Genomic DNA, 20,840 nt, shown 5'->3' on the forward strand with positions numbered 1-20,840 from the left:
CAAAATCATGTTTTGTTTTGTTTTTAAACAAAAGTATATATTCAACTGAATAAGTAGGAATAGTCTCCTTTGTTCTGGAGCCTGGCTGTTGGTGAAATACCTGCTGCTTATCTCAATTTGAGTCTGCAGAATCCTCTGAAGTCTTGTTCCAGATTAAACCAGATGTGAATAACTTCCCATCAAATCACCATTTGTGAGCAGTAGTCAGTGAGTGATTCATTACACCCCAGTGTTGAGATTGGCCTGCTCCTTCTGTTGCTAGGTAATGCCATGTGTGAGCATAATTACCCCATGATGAGGAGGTTGCCAGTTCACCAAATTAATTTTCTTTTGCACTGATAAAGTTTATACTTAAACAAAAATGTTTGCATCATCCAGATTTAGAGTCTCCACACCTGCCTCTTGTCCCAAAGCATACCTTTTTTTGTTGTTGTTGTGCAAGAAGTAGATTTACTAATACAGGATGCACAAGCGGTCAGGCAAGGGGGCTCTGCCCTGAGAGCTAAGTGAGAAAGCAGCTTTGGTTAGGGAGATTCACACTCCGTAGTCAGAGTGTGGGCCACCTTAGAAGGTGAGAGGCCCTGGGAGATACACCTTCCATAGACAGAACGTGGTCCAACTCAAAAGGTGAGAGCGGCCCCAAAGCATACCTTTTTAAAGTGAGCTGGACCTAACTACCTATCCTTTTATGATCCTGGGTGGTTAGATGTCTGGTGTTGCCTACTTGTGGAAGGAGGGATGGTGTCTCAGCAGGGCGGTGGGAGGATGCCTGGGATTGGATGGGAGGCAGAATCTAGAGGTAGGTGGGGAGCTCTGAGGGAGCCGGGCAGAAGGGTGCCAGTTCAGTTTCACAGAGGCCAGGAGCGGGCTCCAGAGGGAGCACCCCATAACCCTAGGGGACTCTGCTCAGCCTTAGAGGCTTGCTTTCGAATGAGAAGTTAACGCATAATGTGTGTGTGTTTTTATCAGTGGTGCATCATAACGAATGATGTCTGTTTCTTCTCTAATAGAAAATTTGCAGGTAGTCACTAAGCACTGTACACTCTATAGATTTATTCTTTACTCCATTTGTTTTTGTTCTGGAACCTAACTGAAATGTTCACTTTAAAGCAGAAGTTAATAAAAGTTTCCTTTGTCTTGCATACCACCTCTCCCTAATTCCATTAAAAAAAGAGAGGTTTAGAACAGGAAGAATCAAGCCCTAATTGTGGACAGTTTAACCAAAAGGCACAGAACCCCAAGATAGGATCCCAGCATGGTCCTGGGCATATCTTTTGCAACTATGCTTTTACCATTCCATGTGGAATCTTTTTCTATGAGGGACTTATTATACACAAGTTTTGGTAACTTGGGATTAAATCTTAAAAACAGCATTCAGCTTTTCTAATTATTTCTAAAGCACTCTAAATTCAACTAAATGCCAATAATAAATTTCATTTATTAAATAAAGGGAAAAGTAAAATGAAATTAGGAAAAATCCTATATATAAACTTTGAAGAAGCCAAAATACATTTCTGGGGACAATAGTAAATAGTGAATAATCATTTATAGATAAAATTGATAAAGAGAATAATCCAAAGTTGTTGAGTATTACAGTTACTCTAATTCAGTTACATTATGGGGCAAATATTGTAGATGGCACTGTGGATTTAATCATTTTTAATTGAGTGATCTGAGATTCATTTAACACCCTAAGGAATAAACCTTTTTACAATTGAGGTAATTTGAGGTGAAATTTACATCTAGTGAAATTGCTCTCACCTTATGGGTAGAAGTCTATACATTTTGACAAGTGTATACATAGTGTATCCATCATGCCAGTCAAGATACAGAATTTAGAAAGTTCCCTCATACTCCTTCTGTTCAGTCCCCATCCCCCATAGGCAGCCACTGGTCTGATTTCTATCACCATAGATTAGTTTTTTTCTCTTACTGAATGTCACATAAATGTAATTATACAATATATGCTCTCTTAAAATGTGGCTTAGTCCATTGTATGATTATACCACAATTTGTTTATCCATTCTCCTCTTGATGGATGTTTGGATTGTTTGCAGTTTTTGCTGTTTTGTGAAAAAGCTCAAGATACTCCACACAAGTGTACCTGTGGAGTACATTATCTTTTGCCTTGGGGTAAATACATGAGTGGAATTGCTCGGTTAGAGGATATGTCTAACCACATTTAATTTTATAAGAAGCTACTAAAATGATTTCCAGAGAGGCTGTATCATTTTATACTCCCACTAGTAATGTATGAGATTCAGTTCTGCTCTATTCTTGCCAATATTTGGTTTTGTCTGCCTTGTTAATTTTAGCTCGTCTAGTTGGCTTGAAGTAGTACCCTGCTGATGACTGACAAAGTTAACCACATTTTCCTGTGCTTATTGGTTATCCATATATGTTCATTTGAAAAGTGTTCAAGTTTTGCCCATTTTTAATTGTTGTTTTCTATTATTTATTTGTAGGGCTTTTTATATGTTCTGGATATAAGTTCTTTTTCAGATAGGTGTATTGTGAATATACATATCTGAAAAAGAATTCTCGGCTGTGGTTTGCTTTTTCATGTTCTTAACATTGTTTTTTGGTGAGCAGACATTAAATTTTGATGAAGACCAGTATACCTTTTTTTTTTTTCATTTATAGTTAAGGCTTTTTTTGCATCTTAAGGAATATTTGCCTACCCCAAGGTCACAAAGATATTCTCATATCTTCTTGTAGCAACTATATAGACTTTGCTTTTATATTTAGATCTGTGATCCATTTAGAGTTAATTGTTCATTGTATGAGGTAGAGGTAGATATTGAGAAGTGTTTTTTTTCCAGGTGTTTTTCCAGTACCATTTGTTGAAAAGACTGTCTTCATTGAAATGCCTTGGGGCCTTTGTTGAAAATCAATGGACTGCTTAGATGTGGGCCAATTTTGTTTCATTGATCTGTTGTTTGTCTAGTCTTAAGCCACCATGTTGTCTCAGTTACTGTAGCTCTACAGTAAGATTTGAATCATGCAGTGTAAATTGTCCAACTTTGTCCTTCTTTTTGTCAAGGTTGTTTTAGCTATTTTAGATCCTTTGCAGTTCTATGTAAGTTTTTGAATCAGCTTGTTAGTTTTTGCACAAAAAAAAGAAAAAAACCTGTAGACTTTAGATTAGGATTATGTTGAGTATCTATCGATCAATTTTGAGAAAATTAGTGTCCTACTCATCCATGTATTTAAGTCTTTAACTTCTTTCAGCAATGTTTCTAGGTTTCCAGTATAGTTATTGCATTTATTTTGTTAAATTTAATCCTAAATATTTAATATTTTCAATGGTATTGAACTACATTTTGTAAAATATTATTTTCAAATTGTTTGTTAGTATATAGAAACACAAATTATTTTTTTAATATTGATATTTTATCTTGCCATCCTGTAACCTTGTTAAATTGACTTATTAGCTTTGGAAGCCTTTAAAACATTTTTTTTCTTAGGATTTTCTACCTTTGCAGTCATTTTGTCTGTGAACAGAGACAGCTTTCCTTTATTACTAATCTTTTGCCTTTTACTTCTATTTCTTTCCTAAATGTACCGGCTAGATTTTCCAGAATAGTGTGGAATTACATTGTTGAGTCGAAGTGTTAAGAAAGCAGACATCCTTGGCTTGTTCTCTTTCTTGGGGAGAAAGCATTCAATATGTCACATTAAATATGATGCTAGCTATAAGATTGAAGAAGACCCCTTCTATTCCTAGTTTAAGAGTTTTTTTTGTTTTATCATGAATGAGTTTTGAAGTTTGTTATTAGCTTTTTCTGCATCTGAGATGATTGTATATGGGTTTTCTTTATTCTGTCAGTGGAGGAATTACATTGATTCAGTTTTGAATGATACATCCTTGCATTCCTGGGATAAGACCTTAGTGATTCTGATCTATTATCCTTTCCGTATATTGCTGGATTCTATTTGATATTATTTTGTTAATATTTTCTTTTCCTATGTTCATGAGAAATTCTGGTTTATAATTTTCTTGTAGTATCTTTGTCAGGTTTGTTTTTTTTTTTTAAACATGGTTATGCTGGTCATTTAAAATAGTTTAGGAAGTTTTCCTTTTTTTCTCTATTTTCTGAGAGTTAATGTAAAATTAGCAGTACTCCTTCCATAAATATTTGATATAATTTACCTGGGAAACCAACCCTGCCACAGATTTGCTTTGTGAAAAGTTTTAAATTACAAACTGAGGAATTCCCTGGTGGTCCAGTGGTTAGGACTCTGGGCTTCCACTGCAGGGGGCACGGGTTCAATCCCTGGTTGGGGAACTGAGATCCCGCATGCCACTGTGCGGTGCGGCCTAAAATAAAATAAAAAATAAACTAGTATCTCTTAAAAATAAATGAATAAATAAATTACAGACTGAAATTCTTTAGCAGATACTGGGCTGTTCAGATTGTGTCTACTTGTTATGTGTAGGTTTAGGTAGTAGGTGTTTTTAAAAGAATTTGTTCATTTTATCTAAGCTGTCAAATCTTTTAATAAAAAATTTGTTTGTAATAATTCTTTAGTATCCTTTGAACATCTGTTGTGATGTTACCTTCTTCATTCCTGATGTTGATAAGTTGTGTCTTCTTGTATTTTTCTCCTTAATTGTGTTTCCTAGTCTTTCAGAGAACTAACTTTGGGTTTAGTTGATTTTCTTTATCTGTTATCTATTTCATTGATTTCTACTCTTTATTACTTCCTTCTATCTATTTTGTCTTTTATTTGCTCTTTTTTTTCATCTTCTTAAGGTGACACTGATTTTAAACCTTTCTTCTTTTTTAATATAAGTATAAAGTTCTAAATTTCCCCTAAGTCTTGCTTTAACTATATTTCATATATTTTGATGTGTTGTTTTCATTATCATGCAGTTCAGAATTTTAAATTTCACCCGTGATTTCTTTGACCTTGGTTTTTTTTAGTAGTGTGTTATTTAATTTCCAAGTATTTGGAGATTTTTCTACATATCTCATTACTATTAATTTCTAATTTACTTATGTTTTGGTTAAAAAAAATCTGTAAGATTTCAGTCATTTCAAATTTGTTGAGATCTGTCTTAAGAGCTAGCATATAGTCTTTAACGATGAACGAGCTGGTGGACTTGAAAAGAATCATTCTCAGTTGTTGGGTGTAGTTTACAAATGTCAAGTAGATCTAGTTTGCTGATAGTGTTGTTCAGATGGTCTATGTCTTTACTGATTTCTTTGTTTACCTTTCAATCAGTCATTGAGAGAGATATGTTAATATTTCCAATAATGATTATGGATTTGTCTGTTTTACCCTATAGTTCTGTCAGTTTTTGCTTCAAGTTATTTTGAAGCTCTGGTATTAGGTACACACATATTTGTGAATTTTTTGGAGGGGGGTCTTCCTGATAAATTGACCTTTTTATCATTATGAAATGTCCTCTTTATTCTGGTGATACTCTTTACTCTATGTCCATTATAACCACACACTCGTGTGTGTATGTGTGTGTGTGTATTTATATAACCATTACACCGTTTTCATGCTCACTTTTTGCATGGTATATGTTTTAATACTTTACTTTAGACCTAAGTATATCTTTATGTTTAAAGCTCATGTCTTGATCTCTTGTAGACAGCAGTATTTGGTCTTTTTTTTTTTTTTTTAAATCTAGTCTGACCATCTCTAACTTTTAAATTGAATGTTTAGGATACTTATGGGTCATGTAATTATTAATATTTTGGGGTTTAAGTCTGCCATCTTACTCTTTCTTCCTGTTTACTGAATCTATTTTTTGTTAGTTTGTTCCTCCTTTCCTATTGTATTTTGTGTTAACTGAATATTTTTTGGTATTCTATTTTACTTTTTATATTGACATCTTAAGCTATACTACTTTTTATTATTTTTTTATTTAGTGGTTTCTTTATGACTTACAGTATGGTTCCTAATTTATCACAGTCTGTTTAGGGTTAATATCATAAAATTTTATTAAAACTTAGAAATCTTAGAAAAATATAGTTCCAATTATCCCCTCTTTGTTCTTTGTGCTTTTGTCCTGTATTTGATTTTTGCATGTTAGTAACCCCACATTTCAATGTTACCATCTTTGCTTCAACAGTACATTGTTTTTAAAAGAAATCAGAAAAAGAGGAACAAAATTTTATAGTTAATGTGGTAGGCAGAAAATGTCCCCTAGATATGTCGATGTCTTGATCTCCATAACTTGTGAATATTTTGTTAGATGGCAAAGGGGAATTAAGGTTGCAGATGGAATTAAGATTGTTAATCAGTTGACCTTCTGCCAAGGAGATTATCCTGAATTATCCAAGTGGACCCAAGTAACCACAAGGGTTCTTAAAAGTGGAACAAGGGACAGAAGAGGAAGTCAGAGTAATTCAATTTGAGAACAGCTTAACCTGCTGTTGCTGGATTTGAAGATGGAGGAAGGGGTCATCAACCAAGAATGTGGGCAGCCTCTGAAAGCTGGAAGAGGCAAGGAAATGGATGTTCTCCTAAAGCCCCCTGGAAGGAATGCAGCCCTGTCAACGTCTTGATTTTAGTCCAGGGACACCAGTGTCAGATCTGACCTACAGAAGTGTAAGATAATACATTTGTATTGTTTTAAGCCACTAAATTTATGGTAATTTGTTACAGTGGCAATAGGAAATGAATACAGTTGCCCAGTTTACTGTTACTTGTGTGTTCTGTTCCTTTCTCTAGATCCAATGTTCCATTTTCCTTCCTTTAGCATTTTTTGTAATACAGGTCTGTAGTTGATAAATTGTCTGTTTTACTTTATATGAACATGTTTTTATTCTACTCTTATTTGTAACAGATACTTTCACTATCTATCAAGTTTGGGGTTGATGGTTTTTCCTTTCACACTTTAAAGAGATTGTCTGTTGTCTTCTGATCTCTGTCATTTGTGGTAAGTTAGCCTTCATTCTGTAAACACTGTATGGAATTTGTCTTTTTTTCACTAGCTACTTTTATGACTTTTTTTCTTTATCTTTAGCTTTTTAGCTCTTTGATTATGGTGTGGCTAAGTGTGGTTTTCTTTATACAGTTGAACCTTGAACAACACAGGGGTTAGGGGCACCAGCCCTCCCATGCCCTCGAAAATTCATGTATAACTTACAGTCGGCCCTTGGTATACGTAGTTCCCCTTTATCCACGATTCCACATCTACGGATTCAACCACCTTTGGACTGTATAGGTACTGTAGTATTTACTATTGAAAAAAATCCATGTATAAGTGGACCCGAGCAGTTCAAACCCGTGTTGTTCAAGGGTCAACTGTATCTATCATCTTCTTCTGTAATTTGGTATTTTTCACCAAATTGGGGACATTTTTGGCCATTATTTTTCAAATTCTTTTTTCTGACTCATTCTCTTTTTCCTTTTGGGCATCCCGTTGTATATATGTTAGACCATTTGATATTGTCCCACAAGCAACTGAGGTTCTGTTCATGTTTCAAATTTTTCTCCCTTTTTCAATCATGGTAATTTCTATTAACCTGTTTTCAACTTCATCAACCCTTCCTCCTACCCTCATAGTCCAGTCTGCTATTAAACTCATTCAGTGAACTTTGTACTTCCCTGTTTTAGAATTTCAGTTTTGTTATTTTTATACTCTCCATTTCTCTGCTGAGATTTCCCATCTATTCATTGATTATGTTCCTATTTTCCTTTAAGGTGCTGTATATATTTATACAAGATGTTTTAGGGGAATTCCCTGGCAGTCCAGTGATTAGGACTCTGAGCTCTCACTGCCAAGGGCCTGGGTTCGATCCCTGGTCAAGGAACTAAAATCCCACAAGCCTCACTGTGCCCCCCCCCCGAAAAAAAAAAGATGTTTTAAAGCCCTTGGTAAATTCCCATATCTGGGTCTTTCAAAATCTATTTTATTGACTACTTACATTTTTTTTTTCTTTCCTAGATTATGACTATATTTTTCTGCCTCTCTGCCTGTATAATAATTTTTTATTGCATGCTGGAAATTTTAGAGGATATGTTGTAGGAGGTCTGGATTATATTGTCTCTGGATTATGTTGTCTTCCTTTAAAGAGCATCAAATTTTGTTCTGGAAGGCAACTGAATTACTGTTGGATCCTCTTGATCTTATTTTTTATGCTTTGATAGGGTGGGACTTTTTAGATTTTGTCCTTAGCCTAGGGTATGTTCTTTACTTTAGGCTTGGTCCTTATTCTTAAGGCCTGGCCTTTCTGGAGTCTTAGTTGAATGCACAGAGTGCTCAGCATGGCTTCTCCACTGTGACTGCAGCAGAGCCTTGTCTGCTACCACTTCACACAGCTCTCAGCCTTGCAGTGGCTGTTTTCTGTTAGGCCTCAGAGTCCCACCCAGCTTATGTATAGATTAAATGTAGTGAATGTTCTCAGCCAACCTCTTAAGGAAAACCCCATGCAGACTTCTGGAGTCCCACTTTTTTCTTTTATCCTGCACTGTAAATTTCAGCCTCAAATTTTGATTTCTACCTCCTCAGCCCTGTGAATCTGTTGCTTCTTGAGTTTCACCTCCCTGTACCACATTGGGAAAGTGCCCCCAGGCAGAAAACTCGAGCAAATTGGTGGGGGGCGGAGGGGGGCGGTTAACCTTGTGTTTCCCTTCTCTCAAAGATCACAGGCTTATGGTATCTGTTGCCCAATGTCTGACAAACAGTTGCTTTGTATATTTTGTTTTATTTTATAGTTTTTGAGGATGGGAAGGGAGGGTTTTGTCTGATATCAGTTACTCCATTGGACCAGAAGTGGAAGTTCAAGAATATTCTTTTGAGGTAGAGTAATATCTTTGAATTGGGTATTGCTTCTATCGGATCAACTGAAATCAGAAAAGAGCCTTATGGTACTTTGAATTTAAAATCTTATTTAAACTTTCTTTTAAATCTTACCTTCATGATAAAGATATCAGATCAGACAGAGGGTTATTTCAGAACAATGCAATTGTATGAGAGAACCCCATTAGGAGTTTGATGTGTACCTTCCTGGAATTTAGTTTTAAAGCAAACCATAAAAAGACTTAGTAAATGTTTGTGGGATGACGTTGTAACTGAACTTGATTGTTTAACTATATAGCTGATATGGCCAAAGTACAGTTAACAAAAAAATCTGTTTGAAAAGTAGTTCATTCAGAAGTTGCTCTGGCTGCTGAGTAAAAAGCAGATTGAGAAAGAAAAGGAAGCAGGAAGAGCAATTTAAAAATATTTTGGTGGTCCAGGTGTGAGGTGGTTTTAGCTCAGAAAAGATAGTGGTGGTGGAGATGAAAAGAAGTGGATGAATACACATTTTGGAAGGAGAGCCAACAGGTTCATAGTGTGAGAGATATCGTGGATGAATTTTGAGTTGATGGATTAAGTGGGTAGACATGCCTTTTTACCCACTCCATCCATGAGATGGAGTGAGGTGGTCTGGGGATGTGTGGGAAGTGACAAGATTTCTGTTCTATTAGGTTTGAAAAACCAAGTGGGTGATCAAATGGAAATGTCAGGTAGGCAACTGGATAAAAGTGTTCAAATTCTACAAGATGATGGATTACTTTATTTAGGACAAACTGGGCTCTGCCTTTTATTTGAGCTATGACATTAAAAACCTGAGGTTTGTTGACAATTAAGAAAATATCTGCTGGGTGCTATCGTCAGACCAGACCTCTGTCTGCCGTCTGCGTCTCCGAGTGTTAGCTTATTACCTAATCTCCACAAACTTCTAGAGTCATGTCTACAACACAGATGATACCATCCTCATGAGATTTTGCTGAACATTATTAAGTCAGATCACATATGTCAAGTGACAGCGTAAATACTCAATTGCAGTTACTGTAATTAGTAAGTTCTCCAGGTCTCAGTTTATCTGTATAAACAAGGTACTTGATTTTTTTTCCCTTGAAATGAGGAAGAGCTGAGAAGTGAAGAGAGTCGGGTGGGGCCCAACTCACATTAAAATTAGAATTTGAGAATTTAGGAATCACTACAGCTTTTTTTTTTTTTTTAAGTTAAAACATGGTTAGAGCACCATCTGAAGAAAATAATTAAAATTGTTCTTCAGATATATTTATTAGTATATGTAGCATTTCAGATATATAGTAAACCACATATCTCTCAGTTACTCCCATATTCTTGAATTCCTACTACAGTGTCTGTAAATTGCCCATGTAGAGGTATCCACTGAGGATGAATGTTATGATACATCATTCATACATGATTCACTCATTGTTTTTTAAATCTCCAATGATAAACTAGAAACTTGTGTTTATTATTATATGCCAGAGACATACAGTAGTATAAAATACAAAATCTTCTCTCCTAAAACACATTAAACTGAAATATGATTGGATATCATCTAGAAAAATGTGAGAAGTACGGTTTTATCCAGTTTATTTTTCAGCTGCATTGCCATGACATTCACGTTTGCTTATCATTAAGAAACTTAGATGAAACTTCTTTTCTACGTGGATGAGTTTTTACTAACTGGGATATTTGGAGGAGGCATCAAAGCTGAAACAATTAAGTTCTCATAGGTTAAACCTGTGTGTGCGTGAAGGCTCAGGCTCCCCCTGGTGGCAATAATGTCTTACTACTTCTATTGAAAAATGCTACCGTGGAAGATGAGGTTGTCAGGGTAGAATAATGTACCCAGTTAGACACAAAACAGAAGTCTGGTGCCTTAGATAAAGATTTAGCGTGAAGTCCCTGGAATTGACTCCTGAGCGATCTTCAGCAGCTAGGTTTCTGGGCTCTGTGGCTTTCTAATCTTTCTTTAATTCTGAGAGGGGGAGAGGGAAGGAGGGGAAGATTAAGACATCTCCTAATCCTATCTATTCTGACCACTCAGGAATATGATGAGGAATTACTGAGATATATGTTAAGTGCTTTGAATTCTTTAAATAAAGATGTTTTGTAAACTTAGTTTTCTTAGTAACACATTTTCAGCTCTAAATTTCCTTCTATGGCAGTGGTCAGTATAAGATCACAAAAATAATAAGTCAAATGCTGTCATACTTATTATTTTATTTCAGTATAATATAATACACAAAACATAGTATATTATCTACTATACTATAATATATAGCATATATGCTATACTATATAACATATGGCATATATAATATATAAACTATAATATATGCCATATATTATAGTATAATATTTTCTAGGTAATATAATTAGAGTATTTGGAGGATGCAGAAGAAGACTATAAGGAAGAAGAAAAATTATTTCTAAATGATGTCTCATCGAAGAAATTTCTCTGAAAGGTGAATATTAATTTGAGTTATTGGTATAAGGTGTGTATGAGGGATACTTTTGAAAGATATTGGACTAATACTGGACTGAATGTATATTTTATATATACATTGTACCTATGGACAACTCATGGTTCTATTTCCTTGGGAAATTATTTGGAGAGTTCAAGTAAAACACCTACATAATTAAGCCTTTTAATTAAGAAAAATGGCTGTTAAAATTCCACAGCTTTCTGAATCCGCAAAATGATGTTGAGCTGCACCTAATGAAATCATCCTAAATTATTGATGAAATTTGTGCAGATGTCAGCATAAAAATGATATAGTTCTCATTAGCATGTAGCCTGTGTTTACATTTATTAAATCACAGGTTGTCTAGCAGTTGGAGATTAGCATTTTTTTTTTTTTTTAGCCTTGGGACTTTTCCTTGTCTTAACGCTGTTTGAAACTGCTGGCATTTCAGAACTCAGTTTGGTTAAATATATGACTATTACGGTACTGTAGAATTTAAACATATAGACTAAATTCCTGAATTTTTTAAGACCAATATTTATGGCTAGAAGGACTAATGTTCTTTTAAGGTAACATTTCTGCTAATTTTTCTGAGATGGGAATGAAAGGCATTTCTTGTGGAATTGCAGCATTAATAACTTTTTTAAAAAAATTGACGTATAGTTGATTTACAATGTTGTGTTAGTTTCAGGTGTACAGCAAAGTGATTCAGTTGTACATATGCTTTTACAGATTCTTTTCTCTTATAGGTTATTACAAGATGTTGAATATAGTTTCCTGTGCTTGTTGTTTATCTTTTTTACATATAGTAGTATGTATATGTTAATCTCAAACTCTTAATTTATCCCTCCCCCCCATAGTAGCTTTTTAAAACATGAAAATACCTTTTTTTTTTCTGTTCTGATAATTAACATAAGAAATTCTCTTGGCTAAAAGAAAAAAATCAGACAAGATAGGAAAGTATAAATAAGAAAATAAAAAATTAGTCGCAATTCCAACACTCAGAAATATCTGTTGTTATCAATTTTTTGTATGTTGCTCATATTCATCATCTTTCACCACCACTAGGCCTGGTGGGGTGGACTTGGGGGGCGTGTCCTCCTTGCCCCTCATTGCTTTTTCTCATTCTCCTCCCCTCCTCCCTCAAAGCACTTAGCTTTGAGTCTCATGCCATCAGATTATTCCTTCGTTCTTTTAAGATTTAGTTCCTGCCTCAGTGTCATTCTCTCCAACACTATTCAATAGCCACATAATGGATCTTTACAATAACTTGGCCTCTTTGTTCCTTCACGAAACCTTAGCTGTTTTACTTTCTCATCATACCTTTGACCAGTGGTTTCTAATCTGGGGCAGTTTTTCCCCCCAGGGAACATTTGGCAATGTCCAGAGTCATTTTTGGTTGTCCCACAGGGAAGGTGTTACTGCGTCTGTGGGTGCTACTAATCATCCTACAGTGCACAGGACAGCCCCTGGCAACTAAGAATTATCTGACCCAAAATGTCAGTAGTGCTGAGGTTGAGACACCCTGCTCTAACTTGAAGATAGCCTCACTACTGCACCTTCCTGAAATAAGAATGATTCCTAGCAGAGTAGCTTCCTAACCTAGATATTATATAATACTATGGATTACTGGGTGACTTCCTGTGAGAATCAGATGCTGGTGTATAATTACAATGGAACCATCTCTCTCTGGGAACAGAATAATAGCTTAGTGCTTTTAGTATTAGCACCTTCTCTGGCAGTATCATTGAATGCGTTAGCGTATTGTCTAGTGAATCAGACCAGCCAAATGTAGGAAAGGCAGATCCCATATAGGAAATCCTTCCAAAGAAGCATTTAAGTTTTTTTAAGCATACAATTTTATTCTTTGTAACAAACTCTACCTTTAACAATACCATATTTTATATGTCTGAGACCAAGGCTTCATCTCCTCCCCTTTATCTTCTTTTAAAAAAATTTTTTTTAATTAATTAATTTATATTTGGCTGTGTTGGGTCTTCGTTGCTGCGCACGGCTTTCTCTAGTTGTGGCGAGCGGGGGCTACTCTTTGTTGCGGTGTGCAGGCTTCTCACTGCAGTGGCTTCTCTTGTTGCGGAGCACGGGCTCTCGGTGCGCAGCCTTCAGTAGTTGTGGCACTCGGGCTCAGTGGTTGTGGCTCGCGAGCTCTAGAGCGCAGGCTCAGTAGTTGTGGCGCACGGGCTTAGTTGCTCTGCGGCATGTGGGATCTTCCCAGACCAAACCCGTGTTCCTCACATTGGCAGGCGGATTCTTAACCACTGCGCCACCAGGGAAGTCCTCCTTCCCCTTATCTTCTGTGTTTGACTCCTTTTGAGTTGATTAAAAGGTCTTTACAGACAGATTTTTTTTTCTCCACAAAGGAAAAAACCACTTAGTCAATTCAATTGCTAGAAAGTAGTTTATTGTATTCTGTGGGCTCAGAAAGCCCTACCAGAATGCCTCAGCGATGCCCTTATTAACTGAGAAAAACGAAAGCAATGATAATATCATACGCTGAAAGTAATATTGAGCCCAGAAATGCTGACACAGATTATGGATGTAAAATTCCACAGGACAGTATCAGTGGCTTTGTTTAGCTCCAGACATTTTAATTGTTAGGGTTTGGGTCGTTTCTTTGGGCCTTTATTAGACCTTGGTTCTCTTGAAAGGACTGATGAAAGCTTATTTTCTCACTACGAAAAATAAATCATTCCATGGCAACAATTGCTGTGATCATAGATTTCCAGTTCTCATTGCTATTATGGGGAGTGTGAACACCTGAATGCTGGCTTTGAATTTCTTATTCTAGGAAATTAAAAGTAGTGGTACAGTTTCTGTTCAAGTAGTTCTTGGAGCAGAAGAGATTTGTGGGCTCTGTATATAGGATGGAGAAGGGCACGTGGGGGGTGGCAGCACAGACCACAGATAGGTTCCAGCTTTGTGGGCCCACACCGTGGCCCAGAAATGCAACGTCAGATGCAACAAGAAAGGACAGTGGGTCAGTGGCGCACAGTCTGCCAATCTGGCTGTCCCACCATTTTCTTTGCCCTTGCGGTGCTGCTTCCACTAGGTAATCACAGATCACGTTGGGAGTCGTTCATATTAATAGAATCAGGATGAATTCTTTTGCCTTTTCTTAGAAGTAATTAGCAGGACCAGAAACAGAAGTCTCAAATCATTCTTCATTGTGAAACCACCACTGGGGGGTGTGTAGATTTGCCCCTGTAGTTCTAAGCTCTTTCATTAAATGAAGCCCTGGTTATGGCTGATTTTTATGTGATTTTTTTTTTTTTTAGTGGGCTAGCAGATAAATTGTCTGGTATCTTTGTACTAACCATCCCACATTAGCCTTCCCTGTCCAGTCTTTCCTTGTCTGGTGTCAGCTGGCAAATAAGAACTTCACAGTCTGGAAACTGTTAACGTTGTAGCTCTTCTAAAGTTAGAGATTAGATTGTTAGATGAAGCGTGTTTGCAGAGATGAGTGTTGTTTTTTCTATTTATAGGAGAAGTCCCGATATTCAAGCAAAAGAAGAGTTATGGAAGCATATTCAGTGAGTACTGTTTTTAAAACCCATGTGGTTTGAAGGCATTTACAAGCAAGACCACTGACACCAAGAGGCAGCCTCGGGCTGAAGCCTGTCAGGTGGCCTTCACGGCCGTCATTCTGTGGAGACTGGCACTCAGTGGTGGTGCCTTACCACACCAGCAGACCTCTGCCGGCAGCCCTGACATCTCCTCTCCTGAGGCCAGCTAGCCTCGCCTGTAAATGAGCCTCAGACAGGCCAATATCGTATAAATAAATATCAAGGAAAAGAAATTTTAAGAAAGAAAGACACCTGCTACAGGGGAGAGAAGCAGATCTTTTGTAGGGAAATGGGGGTGGCTGGAGAGTCATCTACATTCTGGTTATAGAAAAACTGGAAGAAGGTAGAAGAGCTACAGAAAAGGTTTTCCTCCCATTTTTTCCTGAAATACATCCTAGTTTTAAAATCTTCGTTCCTGGCTTATATCTCTATTAGTTTTATTAACACCGTGTTTTGCAACAAGATTAGAAAGGGGGACACTCACCTGCCAATTGTGGAAGGTGTTAGTATTTATATCAGTATCAAAACTTTAATTCTCATGCTCATTCCCTTCTAGAAAGGAACTTGTGGATCCATCTGGACTGTCAGAAGAACAATTAAAAGAGATTCCATACACTAAAATAGAGTATGTCTTTGAAAATCTTTTTTAAAAAGTTTTATTAATATTTGTAAATGAGTAATCCATTCTTACTCTTCAGTGGTGTTCCATTCAGTGCTTTGTCTTACATTTTAACTAAAATTAAAAATAACTATAGAGGAAGAAGTAGAAAAGGAGGTATTAAAGCTAATTATTCATTCTGTACTGCAATCACTCTCTTATTAACTGCCTGTTTGTAGGTGGTCCACTTATGCTGGGATTTTTTACACTAAATAAGTACAACAGTACTATAGGATCCTGGTTGGCTGAATCCATGGAGGGATTCAGTCATGGAGGGCAGACTGTAAAGTTATATGGGGATTTTCGACTTCGATCAGGGTTGGTATCCCTAACCCAGTATTGATCAAGGGTCAACCGTACTATAAAGTTTTATTTTCATGTATGATGGAGGCAGTTTTCTTTTGTTAACTTGTGAGATTTAAGCCATTTAGGCTTTCCAAGCTTAGAGGAATCAAGTTCTTTTTAAAACTCTCAAAGTTATTATTCCTTTGCAGTTTCAATATTAAGGAAAATCTCCAAATTACCCTGTTCTGACTTCTGCTGTGTTTGTCTCCACGGTTTTTGGTGTCTTGTTTAGGACTCAAGGTGACCCAGTCCGCATCCGGCATTCTCATTCACCTCGAAGTTACCGCCAGTATCGCAGGTCCCAGTGTTCAGATGGAGAGCGATCTGTTCTCTCAGAAGTGAAGTAAGTAGGCAAGTGTGAGTACATCATCACCCTCATGGCTCCAGAACAGCACAGTACAATAGAACTTTCTGCAGTGATGGAAGTATTCTATATCTGTGGCTATGGGGTATTTGAAATGTGGCTCATGTGACCTAGAAACTAAAAATCTAATATTATTAATTTTAATTAATTTAAACTTAAGCAGCCATGTGTGGCTAGTGGCTGCCGTACTGGATAGCACAGACCTAGACTATACTTAGGCTGAATTATGGCCCTTCCAAGCTATGCACTGAAGCTTTTAGAAGAGAAAATGCATGAGCTATTCTATTTTGAATAATAAATGCATCCATATTTGAGAGAAGTTGGCATAAGTTTTTTTTTGAGCTGATGGCATTTTGTCTTCTTTTACTACAGCAAATGTTATATATTACAGTAGTTTGTTTCTTTGTGTTATTTAGTTTCTCTTTTGAGGAAAGTGGCCATATCTCAGCTTGACATGATAGGTACTATATGTTAAATGAATGTATTAATGAAATAATTATGCATCCATTTGTAAAAGTACTATAGTCATGGAAATTCATGTACTTGGTATTGCTGGGTAGGAATGTCAGCCGTTAAACACTGAATTAAGGCTTAAAACTTTGATAAACATTAACAAATTGGGAGATAGGCTAGCCCATTGGAGAGAGATATAGGCTGGGTTTTTTTTGTTTTGTTTTGCTTGTAAAATGTAGGCCATTGCTGTCTATAGCTCCATAGGTTTATAAAAAAAGAATAAATGGCCAGTAAGTGTTTCTCTAGAAACAAATCAAAAATCCATTTATACAACATATCACAGTAAGAAAAGCACATGGGAACCATACCTATGTTATATTCTTGGTTCTTCTAGTTATTTGCTGTGATTTTGGGCAAGTTACTTAACCTGTTGAACTTAATTCAAAAACATTTATTAAATGCCTATCTGTGTAAAGCACTGTGGTAGGCACTGTTAAGGAATACAAAGATATGTAAAACATGCTTACTTTGCTATAGCCCTTTTCCAACTCAAGATTGTGATTCTAGGTACTGTCTCAGTCATTAATTCTAAAACTGACTCTCTGCAGCTCAAAAACGGATCTTGTACCTCCACTTCCTGTGACCCGATCTTCAGATGCTCAGGGTTCTGGTGGCTCCACAGTTCATCAAGTAGGTAATAAGTTTTAAGAAGGTGTTGTACTGATGACAAGTTTCTGTGTTTAAAAAACACATGTACAAAACATGGAAGGAGAAGGAAGGAAGGGTGTGTGGTCAAGACAAGGCACAACCTGGGAAGAGCTATATTAGGGGTGAGAGCTAGAGGTAGTGTAAGGTCTAAAATGATCTGAGGCTTGGGGCAAAGCCAATGATAACAAAGATTGTAAGATTGTTTGGAGCCAGAATAAAGAAACAATGGGCTTCACTAATTTTTTTTTTTTTTTTTAATTTATTATGTTTATTTTTGGCTGTGTTGGGTCTTCGTTTCTGTGTGAGGGCTTTCTCCAGTTGCAGCGAGTGGGGGCCACTCTTCATCGCGGTGCGCGGGCCTCTCACTATCGCGGCCTCTCTTGTTGCGGAGCAGAGGCTCCAGACGCTCAGGCTCAGTAGTTGTGGCTCACGGGCCCAGTTGCTCCGTGGCACGTGGGATCTTCCCAGACCAGGGCTCGAACCCGTGTCCCCTGCATTGGCAGGCAGATTCTCAACCACTGCACCACCAGGGAAGCCCCGGCTTCACTAATTTTAAAAAGTATGTCTAGATTAGTTTTTGAGCCAGAGAAACAGGGATAAAGTGGTAGACTCAGAGGGGGCCCATGTTCAATCGTTAACTGATGGCAGACGGAGAATTACTCAAGTCCTGTTTTATTTCTGTCTTCTTCATCAAAGAGAATTACTTTTCTTCTGGAAATGTTTAAAAAATGTGGTCAAAACGGAATTCAAGGACATGGCAAAGCATCTAGCTGCCTTAACAAAATCAGTGTAACACTCAGCTGAATTAGATAGCTGTTATCAGGGGAGCACTGTAGCAGACGTATTTCAGCAAGGTGTTTGACATCATCTCTCATTGTATTTTTTTTTAATGTGATAGAAAAACATGGAGGCTGTGTAAGGTTGTTGGATGGATTTATATCATTTAAATCATTACTCTAGAAACAAACTTGATGTTTATAATGGATCAGTATCAGCCTGTTGTTTGCAGTGGATTGTTTGAATTGTGGGTCCCTTTGAAAGGCAATTGTAACTACTGTCTTTTTCCCATAAAAATGCATGTAAGCACATATTTAATGCACATAAGCATATAATTCAGGAAGTTCATGGACAACCTGACTAAGAACCCTGACTCCAGCGTATCCGTCATGTACTGCCCTGTGCTTATCTTGACTCATTTTTGTCAGTGACTTGAGCAAGTACAGAAAAAGCCTGTGCTAATTCAGGTTAGGTTCCCTAGGAAGAGATTCTGCAATGGAGGTTTGCATGAAGGAGGTATATTGGAAAGTGCTCTTAGGATCAACACTTGTTTGGGGAGTAATAGATAGGCAAGAGTTGAACTGAGTGGTATAGTCCCAATAAAGGCATCAGATGATCCCATGGGGAGCTCTGGAGCCGAGATGGCCCTTCTGATTCATCCCACTTGGAGACAAGGGGGCTGGGCCTTAAACACTCACCATGTAGCAAGTGACTGGGTAAAGGGTGCCCCTGGAAGGGGGCATGACCTTGAACAAGGTGGCTCTCTTCAGCACAGGGCTGTTCCTGGGGAGGGGCTCAGTTTTGGTTTTTTTAATATTTATTTTATTTATTTATTTTTGGCTGCATTGGGTCTTTGTTGCTGTGCGGGAGCTTTCTCTAGTTGCGGTAAGCAGGGGCTACTTTTCGTTGCGGTGCGCAGGCTTCTCATTGCGGTGGTTTCTCTTGTTGTGGAGCATGGGCTCTAGGCATGCAGGCTTCAGTAGTTGTGGCTCATGGGCTCAGTAGCTGTGGCACGCAGGCTCAGTAGTTGTGGCTCGTGGGCTCTAGAGTGCAGGCTCAGAGGTTGTGGCGCACGGGCTTAGTTGCTCCATGGCATGTGGCATCTTCCCGGACCAGGGCTCGAACCCGTGTCCCCTGCATTGGCAGGAGGATTCTTAACTACTGCGCCACCAGGGAAGTCCCAGGGGCTCAGTTTTGAGCTGTATGGCAGCCAACACTCCGAGCTGCTGGGGAATGAATGCCTCAGTCTGGAATGGAGATCTGAGTGGTTAACCACAACTTCCACTAAAATCTGTGTAATTTTTGATTAGATAAATCTGGGAGAGCTAATAGTTTATCCACACAAACAATTTGTTTCAAGTCAGTAACACTTTAAAAAAATTACATTCATGATTAGTTGAGGCTTCACATTCAGACAGGACCTGCATTGGTGTCTCCTTGTCTCCACACACCACTTGTGTGACTCTGAACATTGTTTAACTTCTAAGACTAAATTTCTTTGCAATGTAGATAATAACCTACCTCTTAAAGTTGCTGGGAAGATTAATAAGCACTGTTACTTTTCAAAGCTCTTTTTTTTTTTGTCTTAAATTTAAGTTGGCTTCAATACAAGTGGGAATTTCATGTATTTTTGCTTTTCCAACTACTCTAAGACTGTCTAATCACCATAATTTAGGAACCTCAGAAAACTTAAATTGTACACATGAAGTGTTGAAAGAATAGCCGTCACTGTGCTGCATACAAGAACAACTCACATGCATCTTTTAATCAATGGCACTGATCCCTAAGCTTGTCTCTGGGACACCTTTGATTTTGAATTCAATAGCTATCTAATGAGCACATCTAAGGAGTGACAAGGCACTCACTGGGACAGTCAGCAAACTACAGCCCAAGGGCTAAATTTAGTCTGCAGCCTGTTTCTGTACAGTCCAGGAGCTAATAATTGTTTTTATGTTTTTAAAGGGTTGCTTGTGGGGAGGGAAAAAGAATGTGCAATAGAGACAGGAGGTAGTCTATAATCTGGCCCTTTAAAGAAAATGTTTGCTGACTCCTGGCCTTGACACATAAAAGTAAACAGGTAAAACAATTAAAAAAAAAAAAACAACTAGGTAATAAGCATTATGAAGAAACAAAGGTCTGTGTTAGAAAACGAACATGACCTCACTTTAGAAAGACAGGGCGAAGGCCATTCAGAAAGTGACCTGTAAAGCTGAAACTCAAAGGTAGAGAAGGAGCCAACCATGTGAGTATTTGTGAAAGGCTGATGGAAGCAGAAGAAATAGCGTGGGAAAAAATGCTGAGGCTGGAAAGGGCCGGGGTGTCTGAGGTCTGAGCAGAGTAAAGGGGAAGGAGGGTGGATAATGCAGGGCCTTAGATGCCATGGGAAAAAGAGTTTGTTTGGATTTTATTCTAAGTGCCAAAAGCAAACAACTGATCTGGTTGCCATGTGGAGAAAGGATGCAAATGATATGGGGAAGTGGGAAAGCTGCATTTCCTAAGTTCCACAATGATGCCAGAGTTCTGCTAGTGGCCTGGCCTGCCTATACTTCACCTTACTTTTTCATGCAGAAGGCTGGTAAAAGTGGGGTGGATTAGGGACTTTGATTCATTTTCCTTATTCCTTTAAGGTGTGCAGGCAGAAGAGATAGGTTCAACCCTCAAAAAACTTAAAAGTTAGTGATTCTTCTGATATATTCTCTCTCTATTCCCCTGCCCTGAC

The 20,840-nt window shown here is 37.6% G+C and overlaps 1 protein-coding gene across 3 annotated transcripts in view; it reads left to right on the forward strand.

Moving 5' to 3' along the window:
• The window catches only part of EPB41L4A (erythrocyte membrane protein band 4.1 like 4A), a 266,948-nt gene that overhangs the window by 244,952 nt on the left and 1,156 nt on the right, over nt 1-20,840 (forward strand). For 2 of the 3 annotated variants that reach the window (XM_068534088.1, XM_068534102.1), the window contains 4 exons: nt 14,736-14,783; nt 15,373-15,441; nt 16,052-16,162; nt 17,245-17,326. In XM_068534088.1, the coding sequence (XP_068390189.1) occupies nt 14,736-14,783; nt 15,373-15,441; nt 16,052-16,162; nt 17,245-17,326 (310 nt within the window). Of the gene's footprint in view, nt 1-14,735; nt 14,784-15,372; nt 15,442-16,051; nt 16,163-17,244; nt 17,331-20,840 lie in introns of all 3 variants that reach the window. The other variant, XM_068534096.1, reaches the window with a different exon arrangement.

The sequence above is a fragment of the Eschrichtius robustus genome, chromosome 2 (genome assembly GCF_028021215.1).
Source record: "Eschrichtius robustus isolate mEscRob2 chromosome 2, mEscRob2.pri, whole genome shotgun sequence".
Lineage (NCBI taxonomy): Eukaryota > Metazoa > Chordata > Mammalia > Artiodactyla > Eschrichtiidae > Eschrichtius > Eschrichtius robustus.